General features: G+C 46.3%; 1 protein-coding gene across 5 annotated transcripts in view; it reads left to right on the top strand.

Annotated features, from left to right (window-relative positions):
* Positions 1-22143, top strand: part of MLLT10 (MLLT10 histone lysine methyltransferase DOT1L cofactor) — a 271496-nt gene that overhangs the window by 155349 nt on the left and 94004 nt on the right. For all 5 annotated transcript variants that reach the window (XM_075315577.1, XM_075315578.1, XM_075315573.1 and 2 more), the window contains 2 exons: positions 1992-2087; positions 19181-19439. In XM_075315577.1, the coding sequence (XP_075171692.1) occupies positions 1992-2087; positions 19181-19439 (355 nt within the window). The remainder of the gene's footprint in view (positions 1-1991; positions 2088-19180; positions 19440-22143) is intronic.

Genomic DNA, 22143 nt, shown 5'->3' with positions numbered 1-22143 from the left:
AACACGACCACAATACTTTTATGTCCCGGACTCTGCAGACTTTACTATCGTGGTGTCCGACCCCTGAGTTCTTGAGCACATGTATATTTCCAAAACACAACAGTGAGGAAAGAATGACGCATGACATTTTCTGACCCCAAATCCCCTTTCACTTTTCAAGTACTCGCTGATCTCCCCAACTCCGGCTCCAGGCTTCCTGCCAAGAGCTTTTTAGGCCGGGCCTCGTGTTTTCGAAATATTTTCTGCTAAACACTAACTTGTTGCGTTTACATTAGAAAACCCCCTTATTAATTCTTTGTGAGCGTTACTGTCCCTGAGAAAATAATTAACATTGTAAATTATTTACACGGTGTTTCAGCTCGGTGCCGATTGTTTTTTAGGATCTTTAATTATATACGTTTAGTGTTAGAGCGCAGCCGCGTGTGGACTTAAATAAGCGATGGCTGCAAGAGACATTTAATAGTCTCATGAAATGTCTCCTGAGATCCCAAAGCCAAAGGGTCAGGTAACTATCAAAATTGCCCCTGATATTTAATAGGGCGGATTGTTTTTTGTCAAAGCTGAAATACTCCATCTGTCAACACTGGGATTTCCGTAGGGCATTTTTTGTTTCTTCTTTTGTTCTAAAAAATATTTTTTTTTCAGCAATTCACAGACATTTAATCTTTGTATAGTTTTGCCAGAATTTTTATTTATTTTTAGCAAAAATTAGTTCCACGATCAAATAACTATAGATTAGAGGAAACATAAGTAATTGTGACATTTTGGAGGATAGAATGGTGTAAATGGGATTTGGAAAGGCTAGGTTCACATTTCCGTTGTTTTAAATGCGTCAGGTCCGACAGCAACGGATCCGTTATTTTTTAGATGTCAACTGATGCAACGGATGTGTTTTTCACAGGAATCCTGTGAAAAAACTGATCCGTCGCGTCCGCTACATCCACTATGCGTCCGTTTTTTGACGGATCCGTCATGATCCGTTTGTGTTTGGGACAGCCCAGTGGGTGTGCCAAACCTGCTGGGCATGCTCAGTAGAGCATGACGGAATCCAGCGCTGGATTCCGTTGGAAGACGGATTACGACGGAATCCAGCACCATAGACATCATTACAAGCTTGACGGATGGTGACTGATTCCTGCGCGGTGCGTTAATTTTGACGGGCCGAAATTGTTACATTCTGCGTTGCTCCCGCCCGGCGGTCAGTCAAAAAAAATGTCTGACCGCGGCGCAGCGGATGCAACACAAGGTCATCAGTCGCAATCCGCCACTAATACAACTCTATGGGACACAACGGAATCCGCTAAACGAGAGCCGCGGATTGTGACTGATACAATTTAACGGAAATGTGAACCGAGCCTAACATGTAAAAATGAAAACTCCAAATATGTTCTTTAGGACCTCAAATCTCTTACAAATGTTATTACCCCCAAAAAACAAGGTACCCCTCTATCCATTTGGCCGGACACTAAACAATCCAGATATAGAGGCTCTGCAGCCCAATTCTCGTGTCCAACTCTAATGGTGTTAATTTAAATAATTGCTTGATCTACAAGTAATGTCTGGCAGGCTGATCAATCTGATCCACGATGGATAGGTCACAGCGCTGAACCGAAACTTGTGCCCCCAGTGTTAGCAGATGTCACCTCTGTAGTTTTCTCCATCTTAGATGGTAGTTTAGTACATTTTCTTTTTAAGGCAGATCCACATTACAGGGGATAAACTTTTGTGTGTGGTTTAGTATTTCATGTATACAGTGAACCTGTGCGTGGCTGGAGACCGGTCGACTCTAGGCAGAGCGATCATTAGCCTTCTATATTTCAGATTTATTTAGCCATATTTTTTTTTTTTTTTTATAACCACACAATAAGCCTAATACCGCCATTGTGACTTGTCTTTTTGCAATTCTCAAATATTGACAAACTTTTTTTTTTTTTTTTTTCATCCTACCACCGCTGAATGAATACTGACAAAATCTCTCTTATTTGTTTCAGAAACATAAAGAGAAGGAAAAGCACAGACAGAAATCCAGAAAGCAAATGGAGCCTTTGGCATCATTAGTTCCCTCTCTGACTGTGACTACTGAAAAGGTGAGGCCAGCCACTCCACAAGACGCTAATGAGCCAAAGTCACATTGTAGCTGTGACATTTAAGCTTGGACAGACTTTGCATGACATGGCAGTGCTATACTGGGGCTATGTTGACTTTTTTTTTTTTAATTTTTTTTTATTACATTTTATATGTACAGTTCAAAAACAAAAAAAATTATATATTTAGGAGCAGTGAAAGTTTGTGTGGAACCTGATTAAACCAGTTGTGGTTTTAGTTTTTTTTTTTTTTTTTTTTTTTACCCCCAGACTAAAAGCTTTGTAATTTCTATTTACTCTTCTTTAGTTTTACATATGGCTCGGGTTTCTTAAAAAAAACAAAACAAAACAAAAAAAACCCCCAAACATGCATTTTTATTCCCTGCCGCTCCTACGTCCACATGGCCATGTCCCTTTATAGTCTGCTTCATACCCTAGTCACATTCTACATACCCCGAAGGAGAGAACTGGGGAGGGGTGCAAGGCCCTGCCCCCGCTTCCCGTGGAGGGGCGCAAGTGTCGCGGGCGGAGGGGATGCGCACGCCACGCTCGGGTCCGGGGCTTCTGCTGCTGCTCGGTGGCTTGAGCGGTGGGCCGGACCCGGGGACTCGAGCAGCGCTCCTCGTCCACGAGTGAAAAGGGGGTGGTTTGTTTAGGGATATAGTTTGTGACGCCACCCACGGGTCGTGGTGATTATTAGCACCACCGCTGCTGGTGACGGGGATCTCGGGAAGGATGGTAGAAAGCAGCTAAGGATGTTGTCCCCTCAGTGGCTAGGGGTTGGTGATCCTGGGGCCCGGTGGTGATACGGGGAGGCTGGATGGTTGGGGGTGCAGGGTTGCAGGGACAGCGCGGCGCGGTGCCGGATGGCACTGGTGTACTCACTCAGACAGTCAATGACTGAGTCTCTGGTAAACCAAACTGCTGGATGGACGGGTCCCGCAGCCGGCTGCAGTGTTGTGCTCTCCCCGGACGGCTGATGGTGGCTGTCTTTTTCTGCACCTTTTAGAATGTTTTGACTCCTGTGGTTTCCCACCGGTAGTCCGCTCCCCGGCGTATAGGTGCCGTAGGAGCCAGTTTTGCCCGCAGGCGCTGGCCCTTGGATCTCTAGCCTATGGCGGTGGCTGTATATCCTCACGGTGTGCACTGTTGCCTTCTGTTGGGTCTTGGTTGTTGGGAAACCCCTGGGGTTCCGGTCAGACTCGGATTTGACCGTTGTCGGCGGCTCCAAGCCTAGCCTGGGTCCGATGGCCCTGCCTGTGTGCTTAGCTTCACTCCGCTCCCCGGTTCGGTACCGGCGGGCCAACGCCCGACCCCGGTCCTACGGCTCTGCGGAGATTCATTAACTCCTGCAGACGGCCACCACCGTCTGCCAACCTTGCTGTTTGTGTCTGGGCCCCTACCCAGACACCGGCAGTTTGTGTCCTCTCACTTTCACCTCCAAAACTAATGTCACTTTTCCCACCTCCAGACCTGTGAACTCCTCGGTGGGTGGGCCCACCGCCTGGCTCCGCCCCACCTGGTGTGGACATCAGACTCTGGAGGGAGGCAACAAGGGTTTTTGTTTGACTGTTGTGACTGTCTAGGGGGGGTGTGTGTGGGGTGTAATGTCTGTGACTACCTGTCTAGTCCAGGGTGTCACACAAGTCCCTGCCCTCGCTTCCCGTGGAGGGGCGCAAGTCCCTGCCCTCGCTTCCCATGGAGGGGGCACAAGTCCCTGCCCTCGCTTCCCTTAATGTCAGTGTACCTGCTTCTAAAAAACTGATTTACATTTGACAACAAGCAGTGAACAGAAAAAGGGAGACCCCTAGTGGTGGGAACTTTTTAGAGGGGTATTTCGGATGTAGGATAACAATTTTTATTTGAAGTGATTTGCAGATTCTGTTCACAAAATTTGTCAAATGAAGTGATGAAGTCTGTAACTACAGGAACCATGTAAAAGTTGTTTTTCTAATGACGTCGCATTAAATGGTTTAAGAAAAAAAAAAAATATTGGGAAGACTCTTCTGAGGCTAGACCTCTCCATCACATGTGGAGACTCTGCGCTCTCCATAATCCAGCAGTGTTGCAGCGATGCTGTGCAGCCCTGGCTTAGATTGCAGGGGTGACCCTGCTCTGCGCAGCCCTGGCTTAGATTGCAGGGGTGACCCTGCTCTGCGCAGCACATCCACCTCTTCTCATCTGAAATCTTTTCACATCAGCCTTGCCTTGATGCTCTTTACATCTGTTGTGTTACACGGACGCCTTCATCTAACTAGTGCACAAACCGGAAAAGGCGTGTATTCAGCTGCAAAGATCTCGCCTGTATTTACCTGTCCTGTCGTGATTTTTGTGCTCATGTTCCTTCGGACTATTAACAGACCGTGCATATATTGTCAGCGGCTGTCTAATTCAGAGAGGCCCTGGAGATGCCCGCGCCGCTTTGACCTTGCTTATTCATATTAATGGCAGGTTCCAAGGGGCGGCTGGAGTAAGCGTGCTGCATGTGTCAGACCCCATCTGCGTGTGTATTATGCAGTGGTGGGGTGCAGGACCATACATGAAGCGAGGGACCAACCTTGTGATTTCAGTGTGTTGTGTTTATATTGTGCATGATGGTATTCCAGTTTTGTACTTAATTGTCGCATTCTTCGCATAAGATAAGTGTAGTGTTGTAAGTCTGTCACTTTTCCACAATTTATCGTATTTTTTACCCTTTTATGTGACTATTTTCAAAAACAATTAGGCTATGTGCCCACGTTGCGTACTGTCCCTGCAGAAATTTCTGAAGCGATTTGAACAGCACACGTGCGCTTCAAATCGCTGCAGAAACAAAAGCCGATTCCATGCGCTCTGACTGCAGCCCCTCCCATAGACAGAGCAGGGACTTCATGCAGAGCGCATGAAAGAAGTAACATGTCACTACTTAGAACACGCGCTTCGGGCAGCAGCCGAAGCGCTGCGCTCTAATACGCCACGTGCACACGTCTCCTGCACAATCTCCATAGATTATGCTGGGGACGCAGGACGCATGCAGTTACGCTGCGGTGCAGATCGCAGTGTAACTGCATGCAATTACGCAACGTGCGCACATAGTCTCAAGCAGTTCCTTTCTGACCCCACTTTTAATTAGGTTGTTACCTAACCACAAATAACACAAGCTATTGCAATGTAACCGGCCGCTACATATTTACATTCCTTTGTGGAAATTAGCAGCAAATGTAGTGATATAATCATTCAATGCCCTTTTAGACAGGGTTATTTTTTAACGATCGCGGTTGACGGGCGACTAGTTATCGCATCATTATTGTATGTACCAACTCATTATTACACAATCAAATGTCTCAAGATCTTTGTTGCAATGGACAGTCGCTAGTCGTTGATTAAAGCATGTATGATGAGGTATAGGGGCGACTTATTTCATGGTGAAATTTTATGCCGACAAGTGATCATTTTTAAGCAAGTTGAAAGATCTGGTTTCTCGAGAATCGAATGATATTATGATGGTTAACAGCTATTACACATTGCAAAGATCGCTGTGATTCAAACAATATTGCAATTTTCTGTGCAATTTTTGCCCCGTCTGACAAGCGCTTTGTCCTTCTTTAAAGTGGCCCTGAAAAGGACTGTTGGTTTAAAGCACACCAATCACCAGGATTTTCCTATATAACCTAAAGCCAGTGCTATACTGGAGCTACCATGCTGATTATATACATACCTTTAGTTCTCAGCTAGGATGTATAGGTTTTGAAACACAAGCAAGTAAAGTTTGTAAAATGACCAGCTTTTTGAGTGGCAGCAGCTGTCGATCACCTGATAGCTTGGGTGGGTATTCATAGTGATTCCTGCCCCCCTGCCTGTCAGTCCTTCCCCTATGTGTTATTTATGCTAATTCTATTATAGAATTGTTTTAAGTGACTAGAAGGATCTGTGTTGATGTCATACCAATGTGACCTGAAGGGGTGGGGACTGAACAACAGAATGCTTCCTGGTATCCGCTATGAGCCCCGCCCCTTCTGGTCACATGGGTATAACATCACACAGGTCCTTCTAGTCACTTAGTAAAATGATTCTGTAATAGAATTAGCATAAATAAAAAAGGGAGGATGGACCGGCAGGGGACAGGAATCACTATGAATACCCACCCCAGTTGATGGGCAGCTGCTGTCATTCAAAAAGCTGCTCAGTTTACAAATTTTACTTGTGTTTCAAAACCTATACATTCTAGATGACCGCTAAAGGTATGTATAGAATCAGCATGATAGTGCCAGTATAGCACTGGCTTTAGGTTATATAGGAAAATCATGGTGACTGGTGCACTTTAATGTTGCATCAGCAGGACTGTCGCTTAAAAACACTATCCCTTCTCCAGTAGAAACTCTCCCTACACTATTTCTGGGTACATTGCGCCGAGCATGGTGTCACCGGGTCTTATATAGACCCAATGATGCTATGCAGCTAGTTACCGAAATCCAGTAGCCAACATGGCTATTGCATTATCGTAATTGGCACGCAATCCCCGCATGTTTAGTGACCTGAAATAAAAGCCATAAAACATGCAGGGCAAGGACGAAATCATGGTGCCAGAGTAGCAGAATACTCGATTGAGCACTGGGGTGATGCTCAATCGAGTGCCGAGAGTACGCTCACCCATCACTAGTCATTATAGTTTTGTCTGTATTGGCAGTAATCGCTCAAACTGGGAGGCTCAGGATGAGCTATGCTGCAGGTTTTAAATAACCTGTTGCCAAATTATTTTAGGGATTTAGAAAAATGTTTTGGACCCCCTCATCCTCGCATTCGCCTTCTCATATGAAAAAAATGGAAATGTTCTGGCACATGAATGCCCTTGTAACAAAATGACTTTTTTTTTTTTTTTCCCCACAATCTTGGCTTAGAAATGCCCTGGGTGGTCAGTTATGTTAAGTGGTTTCCAAAGAAAAAAATCTTTGGTTTTCAGTGTATTCCGCACACCTGTGTTTGGAGGAATAGGATCTCGGGAACATCTGCAGACACAAAAGGGGTTTATGAACATAAGGAACTGAAAAATAAAACCACCAGCAAGAGAGCCCGGTCGTACTAGGAATGTCTCCTGAATGAGGCTAAACAAAATAATCTCAGTGGTCAGAAGTCTTCATTGTTTAGCAGCAAAGGTCACTGATGAGTGAATGCGAAAGAGAAGACTGGTATGGAATGTGTATGGTGTATCCACGTGCCTTCCTCTTGTGAATGTGTCCCTGTATCTTCCTCCTGTGTATGGGTGTCTCCGTGCCTTCCTTTTGTGTCTAGGTGTCTTCTTGCCTTCCTTTCGTGCCTAGGTGTCTTCCTTGCCTTCCTGTTGTGCATGAGTATCTCCGTGCCTTCGTCTTGTGTATGGGTGTCTCCGCACCTTCCTCTTGTGCCTAGGTGTCTCCTTGCTTTCCTCTTGTGTATGGGTGTCTCCGTGCCTTCCTCTTGTCCATGGTATCTCCTTTCCTTCCTCTTGTCCATGGGTATCTCCTTGCCTTCCTCTTGTCCATGGGCGTGTCCGTGCCTTCCTCTTGTGTATGGGCGTCTCTGTGCCTTCCTCTTGTGTATGGGCGTCTCTGTGCCTTCCTCTTGTGTATGGGCGTGTCCGTGCCTTCCTCTTGTGTATGGGCGTCTCTGTGCCTTCCTCTTGTGTGTGGGCGTCTCTGTGCCTTCCTCTTGTCCATGGGCGTCTCCGTGCCTTCCTCTTGTCCATGGGCGTCTCCGTGCCTTCCTCTTGTGTATGGGTGTCTCCGTGCCTTCCTCTTGTGTATGGGTGTCTCCGTGCCTTCCTCTTGTGTATGGGCGTCTCCGTGCCTTCCTCTTGTGTATGGGCGTCTCCGTGCCTTCCTCTTGTGTGTGGGCGTCTCCGTGCCTTCCTCTTGTGTGTGGGCGTCTCCGTGCCTTCCTCTTGTGTGTGGGCGTCTCCGTGCCTTCCTCTTGTGTGTGGGAGTCTCCGTGCCTTCCTCTTGTGTGTGGGCGTCTCCGTGCCCTCCTCTTGTGTGTGGGCGTCTCCGTGCCTTCCTCTTGTGTGTGGGCGTCTCCGTGCCTTCCTCTTGTGTGTGGGCGTCTCTGTGCCTTCCTCTTGTGTGTGGGCGTCTCCGTGCCTTCCTCTTGTGTGTGGGAGTCTCCGTGCCTTCCTCTTGTGTATGGGCGTCTCCGTGCCTTCCTCTTGTGTATGGGCGTCTCCGTGCCTTCCTCTTGTGTGTGGGCGTCTCCGTGCCTTCCTCTTGTGTGTGTGGGCGTCTCCGTGCCTTCCTCTTGTGTGTGTGGGCGTCTCCGTGCCTTCCTCTTGTGTGTGTGGGCGTCTCCGTGCCTTCCTCTTGTGTGTGGGCGTCTCCGTGCCTTCCTCTTGTGTGTGGGCGTCTCCGTGCCTTCCTCTTGTGTGTGGGAGTCTCCGTGCCTTCCTCTTGTGTGTGGGAGTCTCCGTGCCTTCCTCTTGTGTGTGGGCGTCTCCGTGCCTTCCTCTTGTGTGTGGGCGTCTCCGTGCCTTCCTCTTGTGTGTGGGCGTCTCCGTGCCTTCCTCTTGTGTGTGGGCGTCTCCGTGCCTTCCTCTGTATACTGCTGGTTTTACTTAATACACTGGGAGGTGGTGGGGTCATAACACGTGTTTCATGGAGCTGGTGCCATGTAGAGCTATTACTATAGGGGTGATTAAATGTCCCTTAAGCTAATTCAGAGGTTTTAATTCTATCATGTAGAAACTATAAAATGGCTCAGATTAGTCAATGTGGGTGAAATCCATGGAGGGATGTGCAGGTGTGTCTAGTCAGTACAGAACTGCCCTGCACTGTGTGGAATAGTTATGTTATTCAATTAATAAGGGCTGTCACTGTACTATTCAGTCATTGTGCCTCTACATGAACAACAGAGGTCTAATCTCTTCATTGACGACAATGCTCCAGCTCATCGAAGTCACATCATTGGGGAACGGCTGCTGGAGGCTGGATTACTTCAAATACAGCGGCCTGTACTTTCTCCAGACCTGGATCCTATAGAAAACCTATGGGATCAGCTGAGTTGTTGTGTAGAAGCTTGTAACTTGTACCCCAGAACTTCAATGGCCTTAGGGCTGCCCTTCAAGAAGAGTGGGATGCCATGCTTCACCAGACAACAATTCCACTTGTGAACAGCACGAAACGTCGTTGTCATCTGTACTTGATGCTCAAGACCATATGACAAATTGAGACAGTGACATTTTTTGGGGGTATAACCAACACTGTTGGTTCATTTCAGTAAATTGAGATGAGAAAGTCCCCACTACATGCTTTTTACAATATACATAATTTCATCTGAAAGTCAAATATCCCTATTGTGAGTAGTGTACATCTGTGAGTCTTTAATTTTTATTGTACTTTAACTGTGATAGAAAACAAAAAACTCCCACAAAGTCACATTACATGGTTTTTAAATAATTTGCATTTTATTGCATGAAATAAGTATTTGATACAATAGAAAAACAGTGCAATATTTGTTACAGAAACCATTGTTTGCAATTACAGAGATCAGACGTTTCCTGTACTTCTTGATATAATATACTGTATTTTTCGGACTATAAGACACACCCTGGTTTTAGAGCAGGAAAATAAAATTTTAAGCAAAAAATGTAGTCATAACACACTGCTATGGGGCGAGGATCTGCTGCTGACACTGTTACAGGGATAATGTCCCCAAATTCTCTACTAAGGTACCCCATTCTGGTAATGATTCTCCTGCCTTGTATATGATCCCCATCCTTGTATATATGGCCCTCATCCTGGTATAGCCCCCATCTTGGTATAACCCCCATCCTGCTATATACCCCCATCCTAATAAATACCCCTTCTGCTATATACCCCCATCCTGGTATATGGCCTGTATCCTACAAAAAAATAAACGTTTATACTCCCCTTTCCTCCCTCCAGCAGCATCCCTCGTTTTCCTGTCTGTGCCAGCAGCAGCGCCGCTGACCTGTGTGGAGCTGTTCGCTGTTCCCTGCAGCATCACGATGTCCTCCTGTCTGCTGGCCCGCTGATGTGTGTGGAGAGCGGTGCGCACAGGGATGACATCATCGCGGTGTTCACCGCTCTCTACACAGATCAGCTGGCTGGCAGACATGAGGACATCACGATGCTGCAGGGACTGATGAGTATACCGTACTTATTCACTGCCAGCAGTGAATATAGCCACACATGATCACTCCAAGCTGTAGTTGCCAGAGGTGATCACGCTGGCAGGCTCCTAATTATGCGCACATCACCCGCCCACCTGTCAGCGCCGGCTTGAGCGCTGAGCGATGATGGGCGGGAGGATGCATATGAAATGAGTGGAACCACGGGGTAACGGCAGGTGCTGCTACAGCCTGCTCATGCCGCCGATGACCACCTCAGCACCCTCGTTCCCCGCAGCCATGCCCTACATTTAGACTATGACGCACCCCCCACTTCCCCCCAACATTTAGGGGGGGAAAGTGCGTCTTATAGTCTGATAATACGGTGTATATATACAGTGTGTAGTATGTATGTATGTATGTATGTATGTATGTATGTATGTATGTATGTATATGTATATACCGTATGTTTCGGATTATAAGACGCACTTTTCCTCCCAAAAATTTGGGAGGAAAATGAGGGGTGAGTCTTAAAATCCGAATATAGCTTTACCTGGGGGTCCGGTCTGTGCGCGATTGGGCGGCCGGTGCCTGTGGCTGCGTGCAAGCGGCCGGGTGCCTGTGGCTGCGTGCGGGTGCATGTGCCTGCGTGCAGCCGGCACAGACAGGCACCCGGGTGCCGCCCTCTCACAGGCACCCGACTGCCGCCCGCCCGCAGCCACAGGTACCCGGCTGCCACCTGCACGCAAGCACAGGTACCGGGCCACTTGCATGCAGGGTGTGCGGGCCGCCTGCTGGCTGCCACTCTGTGCGGGCGGCTGTGCAGCAGGTTACCCAGTTTGTCCGCGGTCCCAGTTTCAAATGATGGCTGGGCGCATGTGCAGATTGAGCTCTTGAATGAGAGCTCCATCTGCGCACGCACCGCTGCAGGTGCCATCATTTGAACCGGGACCGCGGACACTGGGACACTCACCGCACCAGCCTGCTGCACGACTCACCGGACGCCGCTGCTGCCGCCACCACGGACCCTGCCGCTACTGACCCGCCGCGCCTGCCAGCACAACCTCTGCCTCCTGTGACCCCACTTCACCACCACTGCTGCTCCCTCTGGTAAGAGAACACTGGAGTATAAGACAGATCCCATTTTTTTTTTTTTTTTTTTACCTTATGTCTAAATTTGGGATGCGTCTTCCGACTTGCCGGAACTGTAGTAAAATGAACCAAGTTTGTTTTTTTAAAAAAAAAATAAAAATAAAAAAATGGAATCTACATTTGTCATTTGTCGCTGACAGACACGGAGCAAAGCAGGTGTTGTGTGACCTACTGTGATTTCTGTTTGTTTTTTTGTTATTTTATCATTTACTTGTGTTTAGCGTAGAGTTTCTGCAAAGTTCATCCCTCTTTAACACCATTGGTAAACAAGTGAGAAGAAATGCTGATTGCTTCTCTCCTAATGTTTTCGTCAGTAGGGCATGCGACCGCCCTGGACTCTTAGTTTGGATCACCTCTGTAATTGGGAAGGCACGTTGAATGTATTTATTGATTTGGGCTTTTATATGTAATGATGGTAATTGATCGGAACAGATCAGTACAAATTACAGTCATTGTAATGTTTACTGAAAACCAAATCTGTAGCCTTAGTTTATGCCATTTGCTGATCTTATCGATTTGTGTATAAATTATCATATCGTAAGTTTTCTTTTGTTTTTTTTTCTTTTTCTTGGCTCTTTGTTAGTGACAGTTTTATTTATGGGATATTTGGAATAAACTGAGACTTAATTACTTTGCCCTATTACAGGCTTGTGTTTATTATCAGTATAGTCATTTTGATGTAGAATAAAAATTATATTGTGGTACCGTGTTAAGGCCCCGTCACACTAAGCAACATCGCTAGCAACATCGCTGCTAACGAACAACTTTTGTGATGTTGCTAGCGATGTTGCTGTGTGTGACATCCAGTAACAACCTGGCCCCTGCTGTGAGGTCGTTGGTTGTTGCTGAATGTCCTGGGCCATTTTTTAGTTGTTGCTGTCCCGCTGTGAAGCACAGATCGCTGTGTGTGACAGCGAGACAGCAACAACTAAATGTGCAGGAGCAGGAGCCGGCTTCTGCGGAGCCTGGTAACCAATGTAAACATCGGGTAACAAAGAAGCCCTGTCCTTGGATACCCGATATTTACCTTTGTTACCAGCCTCCGCCGCTCTCACGGTCAGTGCCGGCTCCTGCTCTGTGCACATGTAGCTGCAGGACACATCGGGTTAATTAACCCGATGTGTGCTGTAGCTAGGAGAGAAGGGAGCCAGCGCTCAGTGTGCGCTGCTCCCTGTTCTCTGCACGTGTAGCTGCGTGCGCTGGTAACCAAGGTAAATATCGGGTTGGTTACCCGATATTTACCTTAGTTACCAAGCGCAGCATCTTCCACGCGGCGCTGGGGGCTGGTCACTGGTTGCTGGTGAGCTCACCAGCAACTCGTGTAGCGACGCTCCAGCGATCCCTGCCAGGTCAGGTTGCTGGTGGGATCGCTGGAGCGTCGCAGTGTGACATCTCACCAGCAACCTCCTAGCAACTTACCAGCGATCCCGATCGTTGTTGGGATCGCTGGTAAGTTGCTTAGTGTGACTGGACCTTTAGCCAGAAAATCGATGTAAATACTTTTATGGTATCAATCATTGAATACTTTAATCTTTTTTGAGCATACAAGTATTTACATAGACTATAGTAATTTCAAATAAATTAATATTCAGTAAAAAGGAGCACTTTTTGTTATTCCACTCCCTCTTTTGGTTTATATGAACTTGGCAAAGTTCACTTCCAAAAAGGAGGAGTATGTGTGTGCGTGTGTGTGCGCGCGCGCGCCAACAATTTTGTCTGGCCCTTTTTTTGGGGGTTTTGTAAGAAATTATGTCCAATTTTTCCTTTATACACGCAAAGGAAATAAACGTGTAATTCCAATAAGTTTCTTGGGAGAATACTTACCGTATTTTTCGGACCATAAGACTCACTTTTTCCCCCCAGGATGGTATATGAGCACGATGGGGGCATATAGCAGGATGGGAGTTTATGAGCAGGATGGATGGGGGTATATGAACAGGATGGGGGTATATGAACAGGATGGGGGTATATGAACAGGATGGGGGTATATGAACAGGATGGGGGTATATGAACAGGATGGGGGTATATGAACAGGATGGGGGTATATGAGCAAGATGGATGGGGGAATATGAGCAAGATGGATGGGGGAATATGAGCAGGATGGATGGGGGGTATATCAATAGGATGGGAGTATATGAGCAGGATGGGGGAATATAAGCAGGATGGGGGTTTACAGCAGGATCATATACAAGGCAGGAGGATCATTACCAGGATGGGGTACCTTAGTAGAGAATTTGGGGATATTACACCCATAACAGTGTCAGCAGCAGATCCTCGCCCCATAACAGTGTGTCATGACCACATTTTTTTGCTTAAAGTTTTATTTTTCTATTTTCCTCCTCTAAAACCAGGGTGCGTCTTATAGTCCGAAAAATACGGTAATTTTCTGGAACAATTTGGTGGACATAACTGTGTATATACTATATTTTTCGTTTTATAAGACGCAGCGGATTAGAAGACTCGCCCCAAATTTAGAGGGGTAAAATAGGAAAGAAAATAGTTTTTAATGTTAAAATGAGAGTTCGCCTTATAATCCTAGTGCTCTTGAGCCACTCTACTACAGGGACACCCCCTTATCCAATACCTCAGTATCGTTGACCCTGCCTTCTGTCACCCCGCTCCACGACCGCCGCATCGGTAATAAGCCATATACAGATTGTAAGACGCACCCCCCATTTTCCCCCTAGTTTTGGTGGGAAAAGTGTGCATTATAATCTGGAAAATACGTTGTGGGTGTATGTATATAATGTGTGTGTATGTGTGTGTATATATACAGTACAGACCAAAAGGTTCGACACACCTCATTCAAAGAGTTATCTTTATTTTCATGACTAAAAATTGTAGATTCACATTGAAGACATTAAAACTATGAATTAAAACATGTGGAATGAAATACTTAAAGTGTGAAACAACTGAAAATATGTCTTATATTCTAGGTTCTTCAAAGTAGCCACCTTTTTGCTTTGATTACTGCTTCGCACACTTTTGGCATTCTCTTGATGAGCTTCAAGAAGTAGTCACCGGAAATGGTTTTCCAACAGTCTTGAAGGAGTTCCCAGAGATGCTTAGCACTTGTTGGCCCTTTTGCCTTCACTCTGCGGTCCAGCTCACCACAAACCATCTCGATTGGTTTCAGGTCTGGTGACTGGGGAGGCCAGGTCATCTGGCGTAGCACCCCATCACTCTCCTTCTTAGTCAAATAGCCCTTACACAGCCTGGAGGTGTGTTTGGGGTCATTGTCCTGTTGAAAAATAAATGATGGTCCAACTAAACGCAAACCAGATGGAATAGCACGCCGCTGCAAGATGCTGTGGTAGCCATGCTGGTTTAGTATGCCTTCAATTTTGAATAAATCCCCAACAGTGTCACCAGCAAAGCACCCCCACACCGTCACACCTCCTCCTCCATGCTTCACGGTGGGAACTAGCCATGTAGAGTCCATCCGTTTACCTTTTCTACAAAGACACGGTGGTTGGATCCAAAGATCTCAAATTTGGACTCATCAGACCAAAGCACAGATTTCCACTGGTCTAATGTCCATTCCTTGTTTTCTTTAGCCCAAACAAGTCTCTTCGGCTTGTTGCATGTCCCTAGCAGTGGTTTCCTAGCAGCTATTTTACCATGAAGGCTGCTGCACAAAGTCTCCTCTTAACAGTTGTTCGAGAGATGAGAAGGTGTGTCCAAACTTTTGGTCTGTGATATATATATATATATATATATATATATATATATATATATATATATATATATATATATATATATATATATATAATATATATTTGAGTGAGAGCTACAGTTTAAGCTATTAGACGGTAGATGCAACTAGTGGTGAACGAGCAGCACCATTTATCATTTTTCTTCTAGATAAATGCTTGAGCTTCCCATTATCTTCCATTATACTCCATACACGATTTGAGCACATTTGAGTGTCCGACTGCTGATTACGAAACCCACGCATGATAGTGCTCGCTCATCTCTAGCTATAACGTGTTAATGGTCTAGCCTGACTAGAGACCTCTGCCTTTGGCTGCAGGAATTATTATTATTATTTATTATTATAGCGCCATTAATTCCATGGCGCTTTACAAGTGAAAAAGGGTATACATAAAAACTAGTACAAAACTGACTGGTATAGGAGAAGAGAGGACCCTGCCCGCGAGGGCTCAGTCTACAGGGAATGGGTGAGGGTACAATAGGTGAGGACAGTGCCGGTTACGCAGTGGTGTACTGGACTGAGGGTTATTGTAGGTTGTAGGCTTGTTGGAAGAGGTGGGTCTTCAGGTTCCTCTTGAAGCTTTTCACGGTAGGAGAGAGCCTGATTTGCTGGGGTAGAGCGTTCCAGAGTATGGGGGAGGCACGGGAGAAATCTTGCATGCGATTGTGGGAAGAGGAGATAAGAGAGGAGTAGAGAAGGAGATCTTGTGAGGATCTGAGGTTGCGTGCAGGTAGGTACCGGGAGACTAGGTTACAGACATAAGGAGGAGACAGGTTGTGGATTGCTTAGTAGGTCATGGTTAATGTTTTGAACTAGAGCCTTTGGGCAATGGGAAGCCAGTGAAGGGATTGGCAGAGTGGTGAGGCTGGTGAATAGTGAGGGGGAGAGGTGGCTTAATCGGGCCACAGAGTTTAGGATAGATTGGAGGGGTGCAAGAGTGTTGGAAGGGAGGCCAGAGAGCAGGAGGTTGCAGTAGTCGAGACTGGAGATGATGAGGACATGCACTAATGTTTTTGCTGATTTCTGGTTAAGATAGGCACTGATCCGGGAGATATTTTTGACCAGAAAACTTCATCCACTACAAGTTCATGTTAAGGACCTATAACTATTCCCTTCACCTCGCCAAACAGACCTACTTCACCAACCTTGTTTCCTCACTTGCCAACAATCCAAAAAAACTCTGACACCTTTCACTCCCTCCTCAGTCCCAAAGTACAGACCCCTGTCACAGCCCTTCATGCTGATGACCTGGCCTCGTATTTCACAGAGAAAATAGAAAACATCCGCCAAGAGATCAGCTCCCAGCCACCAAGCCCTGTGAATCCCATCCCTCCCCATATTCCATCCAGCTCACTTTCCACATTTGACCCAGTCACAGAGGAGGAAGTCTCCAGGCTCCTATCCTCCTCTCGTCCTACAACTTGCCCTACTGATCCCTTCCCCACACCTCTACTCCAGTCCCTCTCTCCGGTTGTCGCCACTCACCTAACTAAAATCTTCAATCTCTCTCTCTCTTCGGGTATCTTCCCCTCCTCCCTCAAACACTCCATCATTACTCCATTATTAAAAAAAAACTTCTCTCGATCCGTCCTGCACAAGCAACTACAGACCAGTCTCCAATCTCTCCTTCATCTCTAAACTCTTGGAGCGCCTGGTCTACTCTCGCCTCACCCGCTACCTCTCCTCTCACTCTCTTCTAGATCCTTTACAGTCTGGCTTCCGCCCTTTACACTCAACAGAAACTGCCCTTGTCAAAGTGACCAATGACCTATTGACAGCAAAACGTAACGGTGACCACTCTCTGCTTATTCTTCTTGACCTTTCTGCTGCCTTTGACACTGTTGACCACCATCTCCTTCTCTCTATGCTCCACTCTATCGGCCTAAAGGACACTGTTCTTTCCTGGTTCTCTTCCTATCTTTCTGGCCGCTCATTCAGTGTATCATTTGCTGGCTCCACATCTTCTCCTCTTCCTCTCACTGTTGGGGTCCCTCAAGGTTCAGTCCTTGGCCCTCTTCTTTTCTCCCTCTACACTGCCCCAATTGGTCAGACCATCAGCAGATTTGGCTTTCAGTACCATCTTTATGCTGATGACACACAGCTATACACCTCCTCCCCTGAGCTCACCCCCGCTGTACTACAGAACACCAGTGACTGCCTGACTGCAGTTTGCAATGTCATGTCTGCTCTCTATCTGAAACTTAACCTTTCCAAAACTGAACTTCTTCTTTTCCCTCCATCTTCCAACTTTCCTCAACCTGACATCTCCCTCTCTGTGTGTGGCACAACGATAAGTCCTAGGCTGCAAGCCCGCTGCCTGGGGGTTATACTTGACACTGATCTCTCCTTCATCTCCCACATACAATCTCTTGCCCGCACCTGCCGCTTGCACCTCAAGAACATCTCTAGAATCCGCCCCTTTCTCACAATGGAAACGACAAAAACCCTCACCGTGGCCCTGATCCACTCTCGCTTGGACTACTGTAACTCTCTATTAATTGGTCTCCCCCTAACTAGACTCTCTCCTCTACAGTCAATCCTTAATGCAGCAGCCAGGGTCACCTATCTGGCTAACCGCTACTCGGATGCCTCTGCTCTGTGCCAGTCATTGCACTGGCTGCCCATATATCATAGGATCCAATTCAAACTGCTTGTTCTCGCCCACAAAGCTCTCCACAGTGCAGCACCCCCCTACATCTCCACCCTCCTCTCTGTCTATCAGTCCACCCGTTCTCTACGCTCTGCAAGCGACTTTCGACTAACATCCACACTAATTCGAACCTCCCACTCCCGGATCCAAGACTTCTTCCGAGCTGCACCAACCCTCTGGAACGCTCTACCCCAAGAAGTTAGGACAAATCACAACTTACTCAGCTTCAGACGCACCCTAAAGACGCATCTTTTTAGGGCGGCCTATCACACTCCCTAATCAGATTCGATTCACATAGTCCCTCTACAACCTCTCACAACATAGCTCCACATCAAACTCCATGGCACCCAAAGGCATCTCAAGGCTCGGGCCCACTGGTCCAGGAAACCATTATCCAGCCCCATTTCCGTGAGATGGTTGGATTGTCAGTGTAAATAAGCACTTGAACCTTGCCTCTCCCCCCATCTCATTGTAGATTGTAAGCTCTCACGAGCAGGGTTGTATTTTTTTCCCCTCTAAATATTGTATTTCTATAACTGTTACTTGTTTGTATATGATCCTCCTGAATTGTAAAGCGCTACGGAATATGTTGGCGCTATAGAAATAAAGATTATTATTATTATTATTATTAGTTGTAGTCGGCATGAGGTGAAGAGGGCTTGGATGTGCGGCTTGAAGGATAGAGCAGAGTCGCGGATTACTCCAAAGCAACAAGCTTATGGCAATGATCTTCTGGTCGCCTCGTGACCTACTCCAAACACATCAGCAATCAGCAGTTTTGACCAGTGGATGCCACAACCAGCCAGTTGATTCCACTGCGGCGCCTACTTGTATTATCACATGAGATTAGAGAATAGATTCACAGAGCGCTCGTATTCTAGGGTTGGCACTTCATTGGAATACGTCCCATGTAGCGATGGGAGAACCTATTTGCAGGACTCTGGTCTATCGGCCAGTAATCTGTGACCGCTGGACGGGAGGCCGGTCAATCTCCTAGCAGCCCCCTGGCATTCCCAGCTCTATTTTTGGTTACCCGGGCTAATCAAAAAAGAGCTGGAAATGCTGGGAGGTTAGAGGAGATTACCAGGCCTCCCGTCCAGCGATCACAGATTACTGGCCGATAGACCAGAGTCCTGCAAATCGATTCTCCCATCTCTACACAAGACGTATGCCAGTGAATGGCGATCCTGAATATATCACTTCACAGATTCCATGTGAGCTAAATCTGTGTTCCTCCATATGAGATCAGGTGCATTGGGAGGGTTTAGTATGATGGGTGGGTTTCTATAGGGGCTGCGTTATGGATTACTGACTCCCGTGACTCACAGCTGCAATCTTCAGCTTACTCCATCACTTTGGGCTTTTGACTCCTGTACACAGTGTGAATATTCTGCTGGTAGTGTTTTTCTAGCTGTATAATTTTGAGGTCATGGTGCACTAGAATCGATCACACCCTGCTGCAATGTACATCCCTATTTATTAACCCTTTTGTATCCCACTTTCAGTCATATACCTGCGGCACCACCAACAACTTGGTGACAAGCTCAGTAAAGCGTTTGGAAGAAACTGCAGCGCGGTTCACAAATGCAAACTTCCAGGAGGTTTCGGCACATCCGACTAGTGTGAAAGATACTCTGGAAACTCGAATGTCAGAAAGTAAAGCCAAGAAGACGGCGACTCACAACTCCATTCAGCGAGGCCGGAAGTCCAGCAGTGGGAGGAACACTACTGCTCCAGCCGCAGCAACCAGCCCCTTCCAGCAAGGTAATGATCTGTACATGGCTTAGGATGATGCCTCATGGTAGAATTGTCTACAACATTTGTGCATTTTCATAGCTGTGTTTCATACCATATTCACGATTGAACTCTTTTGACCGTGCTTATGTCTTGTCTGTTTGACTGGACCACCAATAAATAGGTGTAATCGGTGGGGTAATCTGACAAGTCTTAAGTTTTATTGCAGTGCCTCTAGAGATGAACAAAGTATCACAGCATTGCCATTGAAATCCATGGGCCCTTTATGTAAAGCATGGATGTTTTGGGTCACACAGGGGCTCTCTACTCGGGCAAACAAAAGGGGTCCTAAAAATAGATTACGTTCTTTAAGTCGGTTGACCACTGCTTTAATATTGGTGGCGTATCCATGTTTTGATCGTTACGGGGGTACAACACCTTTCACTCCCTCTGACCAGCTGTTCTCGGTGTCGGCGGCAGCTGAGACTGCACAATTACGGAGCTGCACAGCTTGGTCTACTGTATAGTGGCTGCGACTGGGTACTGCACATATGCTCTCTATTCAACTCCGCAAATCAAAAAAGGTCCGTGGAGCCTCTGTTGGGAGTCTCGACACGGAAAATAGCCAGATATCCCTCCGGGAAGGACCTAGCCAAGGAGTGGCTCTTTTTAGGAGACCACCATAACCACCATATTAAGTGGCCCTTTTAGTCAATATCCCGCTCTTGACAAGTTTCAAGATATGACAAGGGAAATACCAAGGCCAGGTATCCATCCACAGACAGCTGTTTCAGGGTATTGCCCCTCATCAGTGTGGAGTAGGATTCTGGCCAGGTGGGAGCAATGCCTAGTAGATCAGCAAGACAAAACAATCACTGATCTCGGGGAGACCAGCCAGAGAAAACACTGCCGGCAGCCAGCGAGGGCGCTCAACACAGTGAAATCCTAGGTGCATTGCCCCCTGGGAAGTATACAAATCAAAAAAGGTCCATGGAGCCTCTGTTAGGAGTCTCGACACGGAAAATAGCCAGATTCTTCATCATCAGATCAGAAGCCAACCCTATTCAACTCCATAAGCGGGCGGATGTGCAGTGCCACGCCATGATGGCCACTATACAGTAGACAAAGCTGTGCAGCTCCATAATTGTGCTGTCTCAGCCACCGCCAACACCTTAAATGGCTGATCAGTGGGGTGGCGGGTGTCAAACCCCCACCAATCAGACATTGATGATCCTAAGGATAAGCCATCAATTTCAAAGTAGTTGAATTCCTCTTTAATAAAATATATCTAGAGCAGGAATGTTATAAAATTAAGTAAGCACTGCTTATCCGCTCCCGCTGTGCCACTCTGGTGGTCCCTGCCGATCCTGCAGTGATCACACCTATGCTGTATTCACATGACAACTGCAGCCAGTCACTGACCTCGTTGATCACATGCTGTACATGAAATTATCACCATTGAGGTCAGTGATTGGCTGCAGTGGTCATGTGAATGATGCACAGCGTATATTGACTGCAGGAATTTCAGATTCTGCAGATAAGTTAAGACACACATTTTTTGACATTTCCTACTTTTGGCCAGGTCTCACAAAACCCTTTTAATGCCAACCATTAGACTTTGCTCATTTTCTAACCTCATTTAATATTATTTCCCTCCTATATACAATATGGTCATCTCACAAGTTATTTTTTATTTATTTTTTGCTGTCCAGAATAAGTATCCAAAAATAGTTATACAGTTAAAATTTTCTGTAATTTTTTTTTTTTCTTCCTCTTTCCTTCCAAAAACACGACGGAATTATTTGGCAGGGGATTTTGGCGCTAGATCCAACTCTTCCATTTGGTAACTCCATGTCTACCCTAGCACTTTTCAGATGTTGTCATATCCAACATAATTCAGTTGCTGTTTAAGAGGGAAAAAAACGGAGTTTGCCGAAATCCTTCCATGGCTATATAGGATTAGAAGAAGTTGTAGAATCCTAATGAGCTCTTAACAGCAGCTGTAAAAACAAAAGGCTGGAAGAAAGACAGATGGTGACAGTCGGATCGGCTAATGGAAACCCATTTTACATAGCTGCTAATTAAGTGACAAAATAGTGGTTGTCTTAAAGCTTCTCCTGTACAGAGCGGAGTAAGCGCTCTAATATTTACTACCGATTTGTCAACTTTTTGGCGGAAACCAAAGATCAGAGAGGGTTGGGAAAAGACATGCCAACTTTTTTCTTTTCAAGCCCTGTTCTTACTTAGTGCTGTTGTAAATTTCATCAGTGCTTAGTCTGTATTGGTCGGAAATCCAATAAAATATTTTATAGGATTAGCAGTGAAATATTTTAGACCCGGTGAGCTAATGACTGGTTAGGTGATTTTCCGCTTGCTCTCAGGTATTGGATTATTGACTGACCTAGTGTTCCTGCAAAAAATATTTAAAGTTTTAGTTAAAGGGGTTTTCCCCATTTCACCTTTTTTAACACTACTGGCATTCCTGTGATAAAAATAATAAAATCAGCCAATATTTTCACACTCTAGAGGTGTTCACTGACTGAAGCAGTCACCAGGGCTGTGGAGTCGGAGTCGGAGTCGTGGAGTCGGAGTCGGAGTCGGAGCTCATTTTGGTGGAGTCGGAGTCGGAGTCGGAGTCGGTATAAAATGCACCGACTCCGACTCCTAAAATATATAATAAATTGGAGACAGGAGTGCAATGCAGAATGTGCTGAATATTTTACTAAATAATAAC

The sequence above is a fragment of the Anomaloglossus baeobatrachus genome, chromosome 6 (genome assembly GCF_048569485.1).
Source record: "Anomaloglossus baeobatrachus isolate aAnoBae1 chromosome 6, aAnoBae1.hap1, whole genome shotgun sequence".
Taxonomy (NCBI): Eukaryota; Metazoa; Chordata; class Amphibia; order Anura; family Aromobatidae; genus Anomaloglossus; species Anomaloglossus baeobatrachus.
Note: the sequence above shows the minus strand (reverse complement) of the source record. Positions and strands in the feature narration are given on the sequence as shown.